We start from the raw sequence: 21,274 nt of genomic DNA, 5'->3' as shown, positions 1-21,274 counted from the left end.
GAAGACAAAATGTCCGTGAAGTTCGAAATTTTATTTTTCATAATAAAGTATATTATATAAGCTTTAATTTAAGGTATATATAAAAGTATGTTCCCAGAACACTTTAAAAAGATAAGTTGAAAAAGTTATTTTTTTTGTGAAAAAGTCATTTTGAATCCCTCTTTATGGGCCGGTAAAGGGTCAAATTTATAAAAAAATATATCAAATAATATGTAAAGATATCATGCATTTCTAAAAAAAAATTACATTGATTCGTTAATTTTTGAAAAAGTTATGGCAGTTTTAAGTAAAAAAAAAACCCAGCACAGGGGGGTCGCGGCACAGTGGTGACGTGGCATAGTTGGATCAAGTATAATGATATCTGACAGTGATTAAAATCACTATAAAAAAAAAACGCTTCGATGCAAATCTTTAGATAGTGTTTAATTTTAAAAAATTGGTGGATTATTCCAAAAGCTTCATAAACTGCTAGTTCCTTATTAATATCCTGATTAAGATAAAGTATGTCGAATGAAAAAGGGATTATTAAAAAATAGTATTTCCCATAAAAAAATTATATTGATCAATACACTTTTCAATAAGTTATAGCATTATAAAGTTAAAAATGTAAAAAATAAAATTGAGAATTTTCACACAATAATAGCATTTGGTAGCCATTTTCACCGTGAAGACAAAATAAAGTCCGAAATTTTTTTTTTACATAATAAAGTAGATTACATTAGCTTTAATTTAATATATATATAAAAGTGTCAGACTTTCCGGAACACTTTCAAAATTTAAGTTGAAAAAGTCAATTTTTTGTGAAAAAGTTGTCATTTTGAATCCCCCCCTGTAGGCAGGTAAAAAGTCAGATTTATAAAAAAAATATACCAAATGATAGGTAAAGACATCATGCATCTACAAAAAAAAGAATTATATTGATCCATACATCTTTCGAGAAGTTATAGCATTATAAAGTTAAAAATATAAAAAAGAATTTTTTTACAAAAATCGTATTTTTTTTATTAAGTTTAATGTCTGTTTTCACCATGAAGATAAAATAAAGTCCGAAATTTTTTTTTACCATTATAAAGTATATTACATTAGCTTTAATTTAAGATATATATAAAAGTGTCAGACCTTCCGGAACACTTTCAAAAGTTACGTTGAAAAAGTTCTACTTTCTATATGCATTTTTATGTTTTGAATCCCCCCTGTATTTAGGGAAATGGTCCGATTTAAAAAAACAGTATGTCGAATGAAAGATCTATATAAATACTACTTCTCATAAAAAAATTGTAATGATTCATACATTTTTCAAAAAGTTATAGCATAATAAAGTTAAAAATGGAAAATACAAAATCGAAAATTTTCACACAAAAATAGCATTCGGTAGCCATTTTCACCATGAAGATAAGATAAAGTCCGAAATTTTTTTTTTTCATGATAAAGCATATTACATTAGCTTTAATTTAAGATATATATAAAAGTGTCAGACCTTCCGGAACATTTTCAAAATTTAAGTTAAAAAAATTAATTTTTTGTGAAAAAGTTGTCATTTTAAATCCCCCCTTGTGGGCAGGTTAAGGGTTAAATTTATGAAAAAAATATACCAAATGAAAGGTAATGATATTATGCATCTATATAAAAAAGAATTATATTGATATGTTTATTTTTGAAAAAGTTATGGCACTTTTAAGTAAAAAAAATTGAAAAAATTTCGAAAATTAGCGATTTTTAAATTTGTAATTTTTTTGGAGGTTTCCCCCATTTACGGGGAACGAGGGAATTTTTTTCAATTTTGAAGGGTAATGTCTTCGACTAGATACGATTTGTGATCTTTTGACGTATCGTTGAAAGAAATCCGTTCGGTGAGAGCTGAGAAAAAGTGGTAACAGACACAAAAAAAAAAAAAAAAAAACACATCATAGTAAAACCAATACCTTCTCAGCTTCGCATCGAAGCTAAAATTTCGAAAATTAGCGATTTTTAAATTTTATCATTTTTTTGGAGATATCCCCCATTTACGAGGAACGAAGGGAACTTATCAAATTTTTAGCGTAATGTCTTCGACTAGATATGATTTGTTCTTTTTTGACGTATCGTTGAAAGAAATCAGTTCGGTGAGAGCTGAGAAAAAGTGGCGACAGACAAAAAAAAGAAAAGAAAAAACGCATTATAGTAAAATTAATATATTTTTATATAATCGGCTGATGTTTTTCTTTCTAAATCCCCGCGTGATCAAAGTCTAGGGTAATAGCTTTGCTGTAGCATTAGAAAATATTTAATTTAACTTTTCTCCTTGCTTTTTTTTTTTTTTTGTAAAATTTATAATTTGTCAATATTTGGGAAGTAAAGCTATTGAAGAATTAGCGAGGGCTTATCCCCTTAATTTGAACCTATGGATAATGTAATAATATTTTATTTATTAAAATAGTGATACGTTATGTGTGTACTACCTACAGATATATTATAAAACTCTCATAATATTTGTTAATATGATGTCTTGTAAAAATCTTTGGTAATGCCTAATGCGCTATTATGTGGCTGTAGTTCTGTTTTGCTATAAAATCACTATCACATACATTTATCTGTTGACTAAATGGTTAAACCTGGTAACAAGTTATTTTCAATTTGTACTATGGTTTATAGAAGAACTACAATGAAAATATTTTAGGTTAACTTGTTCTCGTATTATGTATATACGGTGTTACCATGAAGTTAGGTTGTTGGTACTCCCCCTCATCATTTTATACTTTACAAGGTCCATATTTTTTCAATTATTTAGATATCTAAGCAGGCGTTATGTGAGGCGTCTGTAAACACGTTTTTGTCGAATACAGTTTTGTGGTTTTTTTAGTGCACGTATTTTTCTATGTTAAATCAATTTATTGTGAGTATTATGTTGTTAATTGTAATACATCACCTCTAACTGAAGTTCTATACATTTTCTTCGTATATTTTCACTTTACTATTGATAATGGTAAGTAAAGAATTATAATCTTGTTAACATTCGGTGATTATGCAGTTCAGTGCTTTCTCCTACTTTGATATAAAAAACAAAGGATTTTTTTAATTATTCAAAGTTTATAAACACTTTATAGGTAGATGATTTGGTTTTTAAGCAATATGTGTAATGGTCTGTAGAATGTGTTCTAAAAGTGCATATACTGTGTTAACTATAAGCATTCGATAACTAAGTAGTGTTGATATATACAGGAATTAATTAAATTGAACTTAAATTTTGAGTTGCATAATCACGTCTTATTATTTGAAATCATTTAGAAAACCATATTTTTAAGTCCGAAGCTTAGTCGAACTAATATTATTTGTTTTGTTACACAATTTTTTTCCTGCCATTTCCTTTCATCTCCAGTCAAATTGATAATGGCAGACGATTTTGACATAGAAGCATTGCTTGAAGCCCCTTATAACAAAAAAGAACCTGAATCACAACCTAAAGATAGTAACGGTACTGAAGACAAATCTCGTAAAGAAAAGTCACATAAAAGCCGTCATCGTTCTAGATCTAGATCTCGTGATAAATCTCGTAAAAGAAGTCGATCTAAAGATCGTAAACATAGACATAAAAGTCGTTCTAAGGATAGATATCGTAGTCGTTCAAGGGATCGACACTCTCGTCGAAGATCTAAAGAAAAGCGTAGTCGAACGAAATCTCCTATTAAGTTACCTAAATATGGACCTCCTTTGCCTCCTCCTCGTTATGGTAGAAAACCATCTCCTCTTGCATCTAAAGTACCACCAGCTAGTATGTTAACACCAGAAGAAAGAGATGCTAGAACTGTATTTTGTATGCAGCTCTCTAAAACTATTAGAGCAAGAGACCTTGAAGAATTTTTCTCATCAGTAGGCAAAGTTAGAGATGTTAGAATGATTACTTGTAATAAAACACGACGTTTTAAAGGAATAGCATATATAGAATTTAAAGATCCTGAATCTGTACCTTTAGCTATGGGTTTAAATGGACAAAAACTTCTTGGTGTTCCTATAGTAGTACAACCTACTCAAGCTGAAAAAAATCGAATGGCTAATTCTATGCCTAATATGGTACAACGTACTCATTATGGACCTATGAAATTATATGTAGGTTCACTGCATTATAACATCACAGAAGATATGTTAAGGGGTATTTTTGAACCATTTGGTCATGTTGATAATATACAGCTTATGATGGATTCTGAAACTGGAAGATCAAAAGGATATGGTTTTTTAACTTATCGCAATGCAGAAGATGCTAAAAAAGCTCTTGAACATTTAAATGGGTTTGAAATTGCTGGACGTCCAATGAAAGTTGGTCATGTTACAGAAAATCATTCAATGTATGATAAAACTGCATTTGAAGTTGATGAGTTAGATAGAGCTGGATATGATTTGGGAGCTACTGGTAGACTACAATTAATGTATAAATTAGCAGAAGGTACTGGTTTTCCAATTCCTCAAGCTGCTGCTAATGCCTTGCAAGTTGCTACTGGAGTAACTCCTACGTCAACAACACCTACTGTTCAAGTAACACCTCCTATTGCTACTCAGTGTTTTTTATTGGCTAATATGTTTGATCCAAATAAAGAAGATGTTGCTGAAAGTACCAATTGGGAAAATGAAATAAAAGATGATGTTATTGAAGAATGTAACAAACATGGTGGAGTCCTTCACGTTTATGTTGATAAAGCATCACCACAGGGCAATGTCTATGTCAAATGTACGACTATTGAAACTGCACTTGCATCAGTTGCTGCATTACATGGAAGGTGGTTTGGTGGAAGAGTGATCACTGCAGCATATGTACCCGTTGCAAACTATCACAATTTGTTTCCAGAGACTTCTTCTCTTACAAAACTGTTGGTGCCATCTAGAAATAAAAACTAATTATTATATGACAGTTCATATTAACTTTTTCTTGAAAATTTAACAAATTAAATAATGTTTCATTATTTTCATACTTAAATTTACAATGCCTCAATAATTCATTAAAATTTTTATTTAGAAAAATATTTCATATAGTTCCACTAAATGTTGTGATCAAATTTAATTATCTGCACAAAATACACAAATCTTCTTAGTTCCACCTTATTGCCTTAATGATATGACAGATGTCTGTAGTATAGGTATGCTATTTTATTCGCAATTAAATTAGTGGCATGACTTCAGTTTAAGAATATATATTTATATTTTTCTTTTTTATTTATAAATACATATATATATATTTTTTTTTTGGTGTCTGTTTACTACTAATTTAATTAAATATCTTTAGTTGACATTATTATGTTTAAAATTCAATTTTTTTTTTAATGCACTAATAAATGTCACATAGTCTTGTATTGATTTATTTGTAATTATATTGTACAACTATTTAATATAGTTGTTACTTTTTTCATATAATCCTCATTGAATTACAATGTTACCTTTTTCTAATTTTTTAATATACCCGTGATTTGGTATAGTTAAAATTGCAAAGTATTTTTATACTTTCTTATGAAAAAGTCATCTCATAATATGTTTAAACCATATAAGGTATTGCCTAAGTGAAAATTGTTATTCATTAAAACATTGAGATGGAAGTGTATATTTTAAACATGGTGTAAATTTTATGAAAAATTGTCAATACATTGAATCTAATAGTATACCCATGAATGAGTGTTAATATGACTTATTGGTAAATAAATTATCATTCAATAAACTATTTTTATGATACTAATAAAATGTTTGTTTAATACCTTAATTTATTATCCTGATTCCATTATATCATGTTATGAATCTAAACTTTATAAAAGAATAAGAAGTTTACAATAATTTTGAGTGCATTTTGTATATTATACATTCATGTATACTTTTATTAAGGATATTTTTTTATGATCTTCAATGAAGTTATGAGTTTTTAATTTTAAATAAGCTATTTTGCTACACAACGTAAAAACTATTTTTTAGTGTGGTACATTTGTTAGTTGCTTGAGTATTACTATACATTGATTTATTAATAAGCTCAATTATAAATTAATGTATTTTGTATAATTTGCTAATTCTGTTAAAATAATTGTTTTTATGAATACTGCTAACTATTAATAACTTAGTTTTAGTCTTGGTACTAAACTTCATTATTATTCAATAACTACTACATTTTTAAATTATAAATTTATTGTTTTTCTTGTTACTTATTTTGATAGCTTTATCAATTTATTTTATAACTTAACTACATTGTAATCTTTTTTTGTTTATAATTGTAAACTATATATTTTACAATTTGACTGTTTACTTATTTATATCATTTTTCAAAAATGCATAACATTTCAGAAAACTACTTTATGAGTGTTTTTAAAAAAATCAGATAATTTGATATAATTATTGTATAAATGGGATTTTGGTGATATAACATATTTATAACTTATATTGGCTAAGTTTAAAAAAACTATAAATAAGAAGGATATTCGTTCTAATGTCTTCGTTTCCACAGGCAAAGCTAACAATCCTTTACGAGCACGCCACTGGCTTCACATTGTTTAAAGTTAAAGAATTTGAAGATATAGGTTCAGAATTAGCACAAGTTGAAAAAGCTGTACGTGATTTACAGCGCTTTACAAAAATTGTTGAGTTATTGGCATTTGCTCCTTTCAAAACATCTGTTGATGCATTGGAAGCAATTAATAGCATTTCAGAAGGTACAATTACAAATGATGACCAATAGCTGTGTATCCTGATTTCATCAAGTTATTTATTGTAACATTCGTAGGTTTATTGCCAGAGAGTCTACAAGTTTTTTTAGAAACCAATGTACCTAAAGTGGGAAAAATGTCAAAAGTATTATTGGGAGTATCTGACAGCAAATTAGGGGCAAGCATAAATGAAAAACTTGGTCTTAAGATTCAACATACTGGTTATGTACTTGAAATATTGAGAGGTGTGTTTGGTTCAATTTTTAACGCTTTATAATAAAGTTTATATAGTTGAACATATCCAGAGTTCATTTAATTTTTGCTTATCATTATTAATGTGTAATATTTATATATATATTTTTTAAATAAATAACAATATTAATTATAATTATTTTTTTCAGGTAAGTTTTTTAATATACTATTTATTATTCTTTTATGAAACTTGTAAGTACTATATTATAAACTGTCTGATTTGTGTAGGGATAAGATATCATTTTCCTTCTCTAATGAAGGGATTTGCTCCTAAATTAGAAGGTATAGCTCAGTTGGGTCTTGGTCATAGCTATTCTAGAGCTAAAGTAAAGTTCAATGTTAACAAAGTTGATAATATGATAATTCATAGTGTATCTTTACTTGATCAATTAGACAAGGATTTAAATACATATTCTATGCGTATAAGGTATAATAAAGTATTATATAATATATCCATAATAAATAACAAATTTTAAACTCTAAATACATAGTTATAAAGTTTTAATTGACAAATAATAAAAATTAACTTTTATTTTTTTTTATGGAATAATTTTAAGTTGAAAATTTATTATTTGTTGTGAAGGTACTTAATTGTTATGATTAATTATTTTGTGTCTTAGAGAATGGTATTCTTATCATTTCCCAGAACTTTACAAAATTGTACCTGAAAACTATTTGTTTGCTAAAGTTGTAAAATATATTGGTGATCGTAAACAACTCATTGATGAAAAGTTCGAAGGTTTAGAAGAAATTGTTATGGATTCTGGAAAAGCAGCTGCTATTTTTAGTGCTGCTAAATCATCTATGGGTAATTGATGTCATTTATATGTTAGATAGTCTATAAATTCCATTTTTATAAAATTATTATCAAAAAGTCCTATGCAGTATGATACACAGAATCCTATTGTATTTAAATTCTCCAAAACTTCTAATAAAATTATCATACAAAATATTTTTTATATAATTATAAGTTTTTATTTGACATTAATAGTTACAACAATATAATTTTGTTATTAAGGGGAAAATATCTGTAAATGACATTTTTCAATTATTTTTTTATGAAAATTTAAAAGCATTTATTATTCTGAAAATTACATGATATTATTGACATTAATAGGTATAATAAAAAATTGATAATGAGTCACAGCTCATTAAAGTTGACTCTTCGGGTTTGTGCCGTGCAACTCCCAGGTTTTTTAATGTTATGTTATCAATTTTTTAAAAAATTTTTCATTAAAATATTTTATTCTGCTTTGCATAAACGTAAAGTTAGCAAATAAAGTGAAAAATAAAAATTAAAGGACAAAAATAAAAAAAAAACCTTTTTTTGCATAAAATAATTATTTTACAACAATATTTATTAAATTAAAATTTTAGATTCATGCAGAGGCCCATAAGTTATGGAATATTCGTAAAAAAAATTTTAGGTCTAGTGTTTGATTACATTTTGAGTTACATTGCACAAAAAAAACTTGTTTTTGTTTGTGAAAAATATAGTTTATAATGATTTTTATATAGTCATTATGCAAAATGACTATTACACAAGCCACATAATTGTTAGAAATGACCACCCCTTATTTCAAAAAGAGAACTAGAAAACTTGTTTAGTCCAAAAATGAATTGGTTAAGGTCGTAAAGAGTGAGCGTGCACTTACCTACTTAAGTAGATTTAGAGGGCTTCACTATGGGAACTATATAGGGACTTTTTAGACTTCATATTAGGCTCCAAACACTGAAAATACATTCTACAGATGGTAAATGAATTTTTAAAAGAAAAAAATAAATGTTCACAGGTATTTCCCGTTTAAAAATTACATCATTTAGATGTCTTCAGTCTTACATAATTTTCAGCTCTGAAATTAACGATAATTTTTTTGGTCATATTAATGGAAATTTTGAACAATTTTTCTTTGATGTTCGCTCAAAGCTGTGTTAGATTCCTTGGCTTATTCACTTACACTTTGGATTCGACAAATTCCATAGAAAAAAGTCACAATATGATGCATTCTCATAGCATGTCAGCCAGATAAAATCATGTGTTCGATTCGATTGTAAAAATGTTTATGGCGAAATTTACCAGTGAATGATTCAGAAGTTTATCTTGGCCATATTTTTATTGAGAAAACAAAAACTGTGAAATGATTTCAGCAAGATGACAACATAACCATACTGTGTAGGAAACCGGTATTAAAACATAAATAATTAAATAATCTCTTACACGTGTAATTTTCTTTGGTTGCCATGCTCCCTGGATTTATCCTGTTGAAACTTCTATTTATGGAAATTTCTCAAATCCAAAATTTATGCCAATAAGCCAAGAAATTTTGTTCAGCTTAAAGTAATTTCAAATAATCTGTCCAAGTTTCTATAAATATGACCAAAAGAGTGATTGTGGATTACAGAATGAGAATTGTGTAAAACTTTGAAGAGGTATCTATGTGAAGTAATTTTTTAAAACAAAATGATCCTGTAACTTTATGTCAAATAAAAATTAGTGAATTTTAGGATCTTTTCATAAACAAAAAAAAATATAATTTGTATGATAATCTTATGAGATGTTTTAAAGATTTTAAATATGATAGGATTCTATGTCACACCTTGTATTTATATCCTCATTATTTGAATATTTAAAGGAATGGATATCTCTCCTGTTGATTTGTGTAATGTGTTATTGTTCACCAAACGTGTTATATCATTATCTGAGTATAGAAAGAGTCTCTCTGAATATTTGAAAAATAAAATGTGCACAGTTGCTCCAAATATGGCTGCTTTAATTGGTGAACAAGTAGGAGCACGTCTCATTTCGAAAGCTGGTTCATTGACAAATCTAGCGAAATGTCCAGCTTCTACGGTTCAAATCTTAGGTGCCGAAAAGGCTTTATTTAGGTATGTATTATAATGGCTGTTTTTAATTTTAGTAATTTTACATTTAATTTAATATGTTAAGCAGTTACATATTTTCACTTTGTCCAGTATTTAAACTGAAATGAAAAAAAAATTTTAAATATTTTAGGGCAATGAAAACTAAAACTAGTACACCGAAATATGGTTTAATTTATCATTCAACGTTCATTGGTCGTGCTGGGAAACAATTTAAAGGTCGTGCTTCTCGTTTCCTTTCTAACAAATTGAGTATTGCAAGTCGTATAGATGCGTTTGCAGGTATTTTTTATTTAACTATTTAATTTAAAAAATGATTTATATTTATAAATACTTTTAGAAAATCCATGTAATATATTTGGACAAAAAATGAAACAACAATGTGAAGATAGACTAAAATATTTTGAAACTGGTGAAAAACCTCCTAAAAATGTTGATGTCATGCATGAGGCATTACAAGAATCACTTGTTCTACAGCAACAAGTACATAGACTAATATTAAAATTATTTCTTATTAATAATTTTGCTATTATTATTTTAGAATGAAAGTTTAAATACAATTATTAAACGTAAAAAATCTAAGAAGGAAAAGAAATCTAAAAAAAAGAAGGTTGAGAATCAAGAAAATGGAGAAGAATAAATAACTTTTTTAACAATTCACTATTTCTTTATTCTTTGATAATAACAATTATAATAAAATATCAAAAAAAATTTACTTTTATCATTTTTCTCTCCTTGCAATATTCAAATAATCTTTAATTCTTCATTATCTAATAAGTTGAAAAAGGAGTAAATTTAGTTATTTTTGGTGGGAAAAGGGTATTTAGAAAAGATTTTTAGAGGGACATTTCACTATCTCTGTTAAAGTGAGAACTATTTTTTGAAAAAGAGGACTTAATCTAAAGTTTTAACTCAAATTTTTAGGAGGCATTACATCTAAGTCCTCTTTTAGTATCTTTGTCTGACATAGACAAATTAAAAATATGTTCTAGGTAAAAAAAAACCCTACCTTCAAAAGGAGTGGGTGGGTGATTAGTTGATATTTATCATGTAAATATTTGGTATGTAAATCAAGTAATTAAAAGATAAATGAATGTGAACTGAAGACATAATTTATTTATGTGCACATTAAGGACCTAAAGATCTGAGTTCATAGACAGTTCTTGTATACCTCTTAGCTACAACTAAAAACTTCTGTTATTGAAGTTTATAAAGTTTTATAACCTGATTAATAATTTCTATTCAATAGATTTTTTCATAATAGCTTCAAAATTTTATTTGCAAAATATATAAATGCAATCTATTTTTGGGATATTTTCAAAAATATTTTCTTTAATTACTAAAAAAGTCATCCAACTATAAATAACCTAGTTTTTTAAGAGATGTATGTTTCTATCCCTTTTTTCCAATTATTGAAAGATTATTATTTGAAGTGAAGAGCAAAAAAAATGGTTAAGCGATTCTCGAGAAATAGATAGAGACTATAACATTAAAAAAATGTTTGTCCTATGTACTATTTTTGACTTTAACGCCTATAGTTCAGTGTTCGATAGTAACTTGTAACGTTGCTTGATAGTAACGTAAATTACAAGTTATAGTTACAAAAATAGTATTTATGTTATTTTATAGTAATACTAGATTATACTTATTGTTAATAACTATTATTGAAATAAAAAGTAATTTTATTTATATTTCAATTAATTATTTAAAGGTCATCTACAATAATTCGTTCATTTATTTTGGGGGCTTAGCAAGAACTTATTTAAAAAAAAATAAGTTCTTCCTCAATCTGTCGAGCCCTTTGAGTAAATCACAGTTTCCGGTTGGAGTTCCTGGCTACGACGCGCACGATAGTTTTTTACACAAAAAGTATTATTTCACAATTAGTATAGCAAAAATTTAACTATTAAAATGAGTACAATTTAAAAAAACGGTAGCACAGTGGGGTCGAGGCACAGTGTGTACGAGGCATAGATGGGACAAGTATAGATGATATCTGACAGTGATTAAAATCACTATCATAAGAAACGCTTCGATGCAAATCTGTAGATAGTGTTTCCNAACACACTATCTTTGGTAACTTCATTTTTGAAATTGTGTATAAGGGGTTGTTGTATTTATATATGGAACAATCTTTTTGTTCTAACTTATAGTTATAGTAGTTCAATAATAACGCAAAATGTAGTTAATAAAGATATAATCAATCAAAATAAAACATATAAAATATTGATACACTTAAAAACGGATAAATAAATAATACACAAAATAAAAACTTAATGTCACAAACGTACCATACGGAAAGAGATTACCTTCGGTCTCCCGAGGTCTTCTCTTTCTCTCACCTCTCTTCAATTCATTCCATTTCATCTTATATACTAACATATTTTGTTTTTCTTTTTATAAAATTCATATAGTAATCATTTTCAAAAATGTTTATAAATATTTACTTCCTGATAGTAACAATAATTTGGGAATTACAATTAATCTAAACATTACAAAAGTGTTCTACATCTAGGTTTACAAATAATAGACTATATTATATTTTTGTAATAATAGATCAAGAAATTCATAGTTAAACCAAACATTACAAAAATGCTTTGTTTTCAATTTTACAAAATAATGACCTATATTACAGGGTTAGTCTTGTAAGTAGCCGCCCTGAAGCAATACCTCGCGGTAGTTCCAGGGCGGTCCATAGTATGCCGGATTGTGGGGAAAAAAAAAAAAAAAGTTTTGTAAGTAGAAACAGTGTTTTGGTGCAAGGAGTCCCGGGTTCGATTCCCAGGAAGCCAACGACGAGGTTTTTCTTGTGATTTTCTCATTGGAAACTAATTAATTATATAACGCATACACTCAAAATAGTGTTCAAATAAAAATTATGCGCATGGATTAAAAAATCGTTTTCATTTAATTACCTAATATTATTAAATAATTTTTTAACTGTTTTATTATATAATTAGATAATAGTATGTAAATTTTAAACGCTCACAGTGGGTAGAATTTTGGTCTATATTCGGATTTTTCTACCTTCCCTGTAGCGTGTAGATATCTATGATATATGATATATAATGATATATGAGCCAAAAAAAATAGTTTTCATGGAGATAGTGCCCCACAAAAAATTCGGGCGACACAGACGGAGTGCCCAGAGTAACAAAAAAAACTAATAAGTTGGTCAAAAACCAACAAATATCAATGAAATTTTCAGGACACCTTTCGAACGTCTCTGGGCAAGCTTGTTAAAAAATTTAGATTTTAAATCGAAAAATATTGGCGGTAACATAATGTGTCTTTGACAAAATTTTTAAATGCTTCTACAAAAATTTTTCTGAGAATAACGTCACCGAACTTTTCATTTAAAAAAATTTTTTGAAAATTGGACATCGTTAAGTAATTTTTCTAGCATTGGCTAATTTTCTAATATTTTATTATTTAATAAGATGTATTTTGTACTCTATTTTTAGTATAAAATTTACATTAATGAATCTAGTGAATTCAGTTGCATATTTAGAATTAGTATAATGACATGTGTTCCTCCCTACATTGGCAGTGCTATGCTAATAAAAAAATTTTGTTGACCTTTTTTTGCCCTTAATTAGCTTAATATGAGTAAAAAATGATTAAAAAAAGTTTTCATTGTAGTTTGTCAGTTAAAAATTTTACTGTGTTTCTTTACAAGTCTTGTTAGAATTTAACTTTATATAAGTTATTTGATTCAAATAAATTCATATTTAGCATATAAATAAATAAAAAAAAAGTATCTTAAGAAACTTAATTCTTAATAAAATCAGTAATATGATATTTAATACAATAAATAAAATAATTTATTTAACTGCCTACTTCGGGTCTTTAATAAGTTTTTCGTACAGATATATTTATTATAAGTAGTTGTAATATTGTTCTAATACATCTGTAATATATTGCTCTATACTATGTCTATGATAACATATAATAAATATAAATTGTGAAATAAACATTTTTTTTCTAATATTTATATAAAGTATGTAGAGGGAAGAAGAGGTAGAGGATGACCAAAAAAGGGACGGAGGGATATTATTTAATGCGATATGAGGACAGCTGATGTGAGAGATCGTGCCAAGTGGAAGTTTAGGATAAGGGTGGCCGACCCCCAAGTACTTGGGATTAAGGCGAAGTAAAAGAAATCATTTATAAAAAGTATTTGGAATACATAACATGTATGTTATCTACAACTATTTATGGTCAGCTTTCCTAATATGAAAATTGCATTTTTAAATATCTTTTAGGTTTATTGGCAGCTTAATTAATTAGTTAATTGATGTATAATTCATAAAAAGCCTAAAAATAATTAGTGTTTAATCGAATAAACTGATAATTAAAGTCAGGTATGTGTGGAGGTGAAGTTTTCCCTTAACTAGTTTATAATTTTAATTGTCTGTCTGAGAATATTATAATATAACATTACTAGGCTCCGCCCCAGACCCGGGGCCCTTCGAGCCTTACGCGCCTTCGGCGCGTAAGCCTCTTCGAGCCGTCATCATAAGTAGGCCACTGATTCCGGTAGAAGTACCCGGCTACACCGGGCACGATAAGTGTTTTTCAGAAAATATATTACTTCAGAATCAGTGTAACACAACTATATTTAAAAATGTTATTATTAAAATCAGGAAAATTCAAAAAGAGAATATAGTAAAATGTATTGGGTATAAGGTTGACGCATCTTAATGAGGTATTCCCTTTAGGCCTATTCAAAAATTATTTTAGGAGGAAATTTAATATTTTTTACTTTGTTAAACATGTTATAGAAATTTTTTTGCTAAAATTAAAGTAATGATGAAAAAAAAAGGATATTAGGTCCTTATATATTAGAAGTTGCCTAAAAAAATATTGATAGCGCTTGTTCAAAGAGGGCCCAATCTCTCTTAAATACACCCCTGTTATACACAAAAATTATTAATAATCTAATTATAATAATTGTGTTTATATTATAGATGAACATCATAATTATCATAGATGAATCTCAATTCAAAAGATAAACTCATAGTCTCATACATCATATATGAGAAAAAAGAAAATTATTAACTCTGTACTTAGTACTGTTCTTATAATGAAAGTACAAACTTATATAATTATAACGTCATGAAATTTATATATAACATATAACATTCCTTGATAAATATAGGGCAAATGCAAAATAGTGTCCTAATAATAATACATATTACACCATATAATTAAGGTTCATAATGAACGTATGAGCAGAAATGAATCACTGCTCATATTACAACCATGCGCGTGGACTTAAAAAAAAATAATATAATAGGACGCGTACATGTGTATTATTAGCAAACAGAAAAATCGTCATTTTCCGTTAAAATTTGATGAATTTCAAACGCTCGTAGAGGCCAGAGTTTTTGTCGGATTTCGGATTTTCCGATTTTTGGCGCTTCCTCGACACGTACAGAACGCCGTGGTATGATTGCGAATCGTAAAAAAAATCGTTTTCATGTCTTAAAGTGTCGCAAGAATTTCGGGAGGCGTGCCCTGGCGTCACGAGCGCATGAAAAAAAAAAAAGCTCGTAAAACGGTGAAAAATGAACGGATTGAATTGATTTTTTATCATATCTCAGGAATGTCATTGGGCGGGTCTGATGAAAATTTCAAACCTTAAGTCGTAAAACGCTGACGTCAGCGAGCGTTTTTCTCGAAAACGGTCGAAATTTTAAAACGCTCGCGGGCGAGCGGCAAAAATTTTCCGACTTTCGCCAATAATTTTCCCGGAGTCTGGTGACCGAGTACTTTCGTTGAAAAAAAAAAATTTGAAAATCCGAGCACGCTAAGTAATTTTCCCAGAAAAGCGTTTTTTTCCTTGTTATATTATATAATAAGATACTCTTAATTAAGTTTTCTTCCTACAAATATATATGAAATTTTAATCTTTTAGTTTTATTTTTATTTATTTCATGACAATTTTCATAAGATATTTAAAAATTTTAGTGAGAAGATTTTAAATTATTGTGTATTTGTTTTCACAATTGTTGTTCAATTTAATGACTTTATTTATTTTATGCTTATATCAACCCTTATTTAATTAATAGTTATTTATTTAATAATTCAGAGCTTGTAATGCTGAATAGATTTTTATTTGTTTCTTGAGAGGGTATTTCTGTACTAAATTCACTTCTTCAGTTATTTATTTTATTAGCCTTTGTCAACTTTACTGTCAGAAGTGTCAGTCAATGTCAGAAATAATAAACAATGTCACATATGGAAGTGTGTGGATTGTACACTTTAATATGAAGTTACTTTTCTAATCCTAGAGGACAGCACTGCGGATTATTGATTTTTTGGTCATGTGTGTCCAGTGTTAAATTTTACTACTTGCTTATTATTTCTTCAATAAACATTCTTCTTGAAAAACTTAGTTGGACTTTATTAAAATTTGCTTCTTGAATTATTGTTTAAATTGTTCAAAAATAAATTTTAAGTGTAAATAAAATAATGGCTACCGTGCAAAGAGAGGTTAAAGGTTCTTCAGAATCAGCAGCAGCTGTTGGATTGGATTTTAAAGAAGTGATGAATAACTTTAGATTTATGTTCCCAACGTTGGATAATGATGTAATCGAAAATGTTTTACGTTCTAATAAAGGAAGTGTCAATCCGACTATTGACCAACTACTTACAATGAGCAATGATTGTAGAATAGATTTCGAACCAAGTGGTTCGATATCTAATGACGATGGTGGTTTACCAGATGCTAAACCTCAACAAAATTTTATGGACTCTATGTATTTATTTAAAATAAAATAAAAATCAATAGTTTAATAAAAAAATGTCTCTAGGTTACCAGATGTTTTGCATAATCTTACGCAAATTAACGAGCATAATCATGATTCAAAGCGCTGGAATCCTCCATTATTAGGACCCTTACCTAGAGATTTCCTCAGACTCACTATTAACTGTAATACTCAGGTGAATATTTATAATAAGGGTTATTTATGAGAGTAGTTTGCTCAAAATTTAATACTCAATACAATCATTATAGTTGTCAGATAATGAACTCAATGATGAACAAATAGCCATTTTACTTCAAAATGAAGAATTTATTGTACAACTAAGAGAAAACGAGTATTTTCTTTCTAGCTTAGAGAAAGGTGCGAATGTTTTCTATTAAAATAGTACTATTTTGAGTTACATTAAATTAAAATTTTTAAGATGCAGGACCTTAATTTGATTTATTATCTATTTATTTATTATATTAAAAGTTTTAATGTATTTTTAAGTAGTCTACAAATTCTGTACAAATATAATTATATTATAAATAATTGTCATACATGTGGGATATAATAATAAAATGTGAAATATTTTTTTATTTTAAAGAAAATTCAAAATAAATGAATCAAAAGTTATATGATTTGTCAGAACATGAAGCAAGATCACTCTGTGTATAATAATATCTTAGGAATTTTAACATTACTTACATTATATTTTTACAGATAGTCCTTTGGAAGAACAAAAATTTTTTGTGACTACTAATATGCAAAATGATGATGATGCATTTAAAGAACGATTGAAAAATATGGGAAAAGGTAAGATAAGGTGAAATAATAAATATATTATTAATTAATAATAATTTTTGTTTTCTTTCACAGCTTCAAGGAAAAAGTTTATGCAAATTGCAAGAGTGTTTACTAGAAAAAAGAAAAAGATTTCAGCACGTAATATACTAGGTCAAGGAGATAACCATGCTAAAGATAATTTATTTCTACAAGAAGAACATTAAAATTGGCATTATTTATTTATTTATTTATCATGTATATACATGTATCTGTAGTTATAAAATGATTGTTAATAAATTTTATTTAAAAAAATAACTGTTCTAAGTAATCTTCAAAATCATCTTCTCTAGGTTTTTCATCTTCCACTTGAATTTGTTCACTCCAAACATTGTTTTCATTAACATTACTGGGTATTGATTGAGTATTACTAGAAGTAGGTATTTGATAAATTATTATATCATTGTCCTTTACAGATTTTTCACTAAATTTATTTCTTGTACTTTTAAAAACTTTACGTTTTATTTCTTTCCTTTTTTGTTTATAATTCAACTTATTTGAACAATCAGGACATAATCCTATAAAAAAATATTAATTAATTATAATTTATTTCTTTGCTAAAATTTTTCATTAAGTATAGACTAACTTAATTTAACTAAAGTATTTTTCTTCTCCCCGTGTTCCATGTATCCAAAATTAACTTCCCAAGTACGTAGGTGATTTGATTCATTGCATATTTTATTTCCACAAATAAACTGTCCTTTTCCACTTATCATTTCTTTTTCAATTTGCCAGCGCATAGCTACCTAAAATTATTAATACATAAATTAAGTTATGTAAAATAAAAACTGTCTCATTTTTCATATTTCATTCACTACTTTATTTTTACACTATGTAACATTAATAATATATATTATTATAGTTATTACAAAAATAATTAAATAATTTCTTAGTATCACGTGCTTAAAAAAAGAAAAACACTAAGTTTAACAGAATTGAAATTTTAATGATTGTAAAACAATGGTAATGCATATTTTTTCTATTTGTATCTTTATGTACCTTAGATTTTTTATAAAGACTTAAATCACAAATACAGTATTCCTTAAACAATTTGTCATAGTATTTTTTTGCTAACTTTTGTTCCCATGTAACTATTTCATCATCATCTTCCCAAACAAATTTATGATTTTCTTGTATAACATCAATATCTCGTTTTTCATTTCTGAAATTCAATATATGTAAGATTAAATAAATGGATTAAAAATAGGGTCAATTTCACAATTTACAAAAAGTTTTGTTGCTTTTACTAAGTGGCAGAAATATATAGATCACTTGTGATTATGGAAACATACTTTTGTGCATCTCTTCGTTTACAAAAACTTAAATATTGGTCCAAGAGTTTTTTATGTAATTCATATGGTTGTAAATTGGATAACTGTTCCATATACATTTTTTATATTGTTTTAATCACAACTTTGATATGAAACATAACATAAAAATCTATGACAATTTCATAATAGGAATAAAAGTGCACAATTTTATAAAAAATTTTAACAATAATCTTAATAATAATAAATTAAAAGATCATTGGATATAACAATAGAGTGGATAGAAATACAAAAATTAAGCATAATATTCTTTTGTTATACAGATTTAATTATCAATATTATTATCTGTGACTTGATTATGCACGAACATAATAGACTTGTTAGTGATATTATTATCACTTTGGTGATAAGAACACTTAATTCCAAACAAACCGTTATCTTTTGGACATTATAATTTTCTGTATATATTTAATGAGTAATACTCTTCTTTGTACTACTTAGTAATACAAACTTATATTTAATATTCTTATCATTATGCACAAAGACATATAGTGTATATAAATATGACAAATTTGTATAAAAAAAAATATTATATTTTATTGAATTTTAAATCTTACAAGTGTATAATAATACGTTTATTTTGTTTAATATAAATAAGTTTAAAAAAAAAACGGTAGCACAGTGGGGTCGAGGCACAGTGTAGACAAGGCATAGATGGGACAAGTATAGATGATATCTGACAGTGATTAAAATCACGATCATAAGAAACGCTTCGATGCAAATCTGTAGATAGTGTTTCATTTAGAGAAATTGATGGATTATTCCAAAAGCAACATCAACTCTTATTTCTTTGATTATATCCTAATTAGTAGTTCTTTAATTTTAAAACATAATATATGAATAAATACTAATTATAATTATTAAATTTAGTATAAAATTGATATTCAATAATTTAATATTGTAATTTAAACGGAGAAATTATAAAAATAATAAAGAAGTTGTATTTTGCTTTATTTTTACGTGTATAAAAATTTAAAGGGCTTGATACAATAAATTTCAATAAAAACTGTTTGTTACTATAAATGAATGCACTGGACTTCAAGGAATTTTCATCAGAAGCAAAAATATACTTTTCTAAATCAAATTTTCGCGTTGTTTTCAAATCTGCAATAAGACTTTATTTATCAGTTCTAATTTTTTATATTATTACTAATTACATATAAAAAATAATTAAAAGAAAAAAAAAATTGTTTTCAAATTATTACTGATTTGATTTTTAATATGTTAAAAATAATCAGTCCAAATTTTCAATTTTAACCTATTTTTTTGGTTCTTTAAAGTTAATGAAAAATTTTTGAAAAAAATTTATGAAAGTTTATAGTAAAAAAAATTGAATATATTACCATAACTTTTAGCTCAATTACAAGTTTAAAATTGACATGTAGACCAGTTAACAAAGGAAAAATTTCTTATTAGTATTATATTATATTATATTGTTAAACGTAGTGAAGACTCGTGGGTTCTGGTGGTGCCCGTTTCGCTGCGTTACAGTGTTGGCGTGATCGGGCTCTACGGGGCTACGAAAGCAGTATCCCTAGCTCGGGGAATCGGGTGCGTCCTCAGGTTACGGATAGAGGAACGGCCTGCAGATATGCAGGTTAGCCGCGAAATAAGCAGTCCATTAATTTGGACTGACGAATAAGCGGTCGCGAACAGCGAGCCCCTCGTTCGCTCGTTAACCCTGCAGATATGCAGGGTAGCCGTGATATAAGCTACTTTTAGAGTGGACGAATAAGCGGTAGCGATCGAGGGTAATTTCATAACGGGCGGGTGGGCCCGATAGCCTGGTAAGGCAACCACCTAGGTGAAGATAACACCGAAAACAAATCCCCTGGCGGCAGGTAAAACGCAGGGAAGGTCACCCGTAAAACCAAACATGGAAGGACACCATTGTAAAAATACGGTTACCGTTCCAGGAATTTCGGAGACTCCAGGGCCGGCTGGGAAGAGTGCCGTTGCAGGCTCGACCTGGTCGTCATCAAGCGACTGCATCAAAGCCGTTGGACTGGTGAGGCAGGGTCCAGGGGGCGTTCGCGCCCAAGTAACTGTCGGAGGGTGTGCCAAGCAGGCACTCTCCAGTGACCTTCGGGTACTTCGAGGTGTTATTGACAAACGACGAGGTATGGGTGTGCACAGGGAGGTGCAAACCGCGACAAAGTGCTTGGAGGATATCCTGGAGAGGGAGAAACGCGGAAGAGCGTCTCCGCCGTCCAGGAACCCCCTGGAAGCTCTAGCGGAGGTAGTAGACAAACCACGGGCGCCGGAAATAGCGCTTGTGAATTTGACTAAAGAAGTCGGGACGCAAACCGTCGTCGAGGACCCGCCGGCCTCTACGCCGAAGGGAGCCGACGAGACAGAAAAGAAAAAAAGGAAGAGGAAGAGGAAGCGGCCTACTGTCCCATGCCCTGCCTCCGATCCAGTCATCTTGCCTACCCAGAGCCAGACTGATAAGAGGGAGGCGAATCGGGCAAACTATGAAGGGTCTGTAGAAGGGGATGCGGGAGCTGTTCCCGCTGAACCGCTATGGACCCAAGATGTAGGATGGAAGGCTGGGGTAAAGAGGAGGGAGGATGCG

The 21,274-nt window shown here is 28.5% G+C and overlaps 4 protein-coding genes across 4 annotated transcripts; 3 read left to right on the top strand and 1 right to left on the bottom strand.

Annotated features, from left to right (window-relative positions):
* The first annotated feature begins 2,812 nt into the window (after positions 1-2,812).
* On the top strand, positions 2,813-10,494 carry LOC126901619 (nucleolar protein 56). Its single transcript, XM_050678236.1, has 9 exons — positions 2,813-2,962; positions 6,449-6,653; positions 6,725-6,892; positions 7,128-7,326; positions 7,520-7,707; positions 9,533-9,785; positions 9,913-10,061; positions 10,120-10,262; positions 10,321-10,494. The coding sequence occupies exons 1-9, from the start codon at positions 2,960-2,962 to the stop codon at positions 10,417-10,419; spliced, it is 1,407 nt and encodes a 468-aa protein (XP_050534193.1). The 5' UTR covers positions 2,813-2,959; the 3' UTR covers positions 10,420-10,494.
* On the top strand, positions 2,820-5,324 carry LOC126901616 (RNA-binding protein 39). The gene is made up of 2 exons (XM_050678226.1): positions 2,820-2,962; positions 3,356-5,324. The coding sequence occupies exon 2, from the start codon at positions 3,367-3,369 to the stop codon at positions 4,864-4,866; it is 1,500 nt and encodes a 499-aa protein (XP_050534183.1). The 5' UTR covers positions 2,820-2,962; positions 3,356-3,366; the 3' UTR covers positions 4,867-5,324.
* A 5,467-nt stretch (positions 10,495-15,961) lies between the features above and the next one.
* LOC126901632 (CUE domain-containing protein 1) lies at positions 15,962-17,547 on the top strand. Its single transcript, XM_050678260.1, has 5 exons — positions 15,962-16,543; positions 16,598-16,727; positions 16,801-16,909; positions 17,252-17,344; positions 17,408-17,547. The coding sequence occupies exons 1-5, from the start codon at positions 16,257-16,259 to the stop codon at positions 17,536-17,538; spliced, it is 750 nt and encodes a 249-aa protein (XP_050534217.1). The 5' UTR covers positions 15,962-16,256; the 3' UTR covers positions 17,539-17,547.
* On the bottom strand, positions 17,540-18,956 carry LOC126901635 (protein FRA10AC1 homolog). The gene is made up of 4 exons (XM_050678262.1): positions 18,664-18,956; positions 18,371-18,533; positions 17,958-18,117; positions 17,540-17,889 (listed from the first exon to the last, which is right to left on the bottom strand). The coding sequence occupies exons 1-4, from the start codon at positions 18,759-18,761 to the stop codon at positions 17,618-17,620; spliced, it is 693 nt and encodes a 230-aa protein (XP_050534219.1). The 5' UTR covers positions 18,762-18,956; the 3' UTR covers positions 17,540-17,617.
* Between the last annotated feature and the right edge of the window lie 2,318 nt (positions 18,957-21,274).

Source organism: Daktulosphaira vitifoliae, unplaced genomic scaffold (assembly GCF_025091365.1).
Source record: "Daktulosphaira vitifoliae isolate Bord-2020 unplaced genomic scaffold, ASM2509136v1 Scaffold_3, whole genome shotgun sequence".
Classification (NCBI taxonomy): domain Eukaryota; kingdom Metazoa; phylum Arthropoda; class Insecta; order Hemiptera; family Phylloxeridae; genus Daktulosphaira; species Daktulosphaira vitifoliae.
This window is presented reverse-complemented; position numbering and strand designations above follow the sequence as displayed.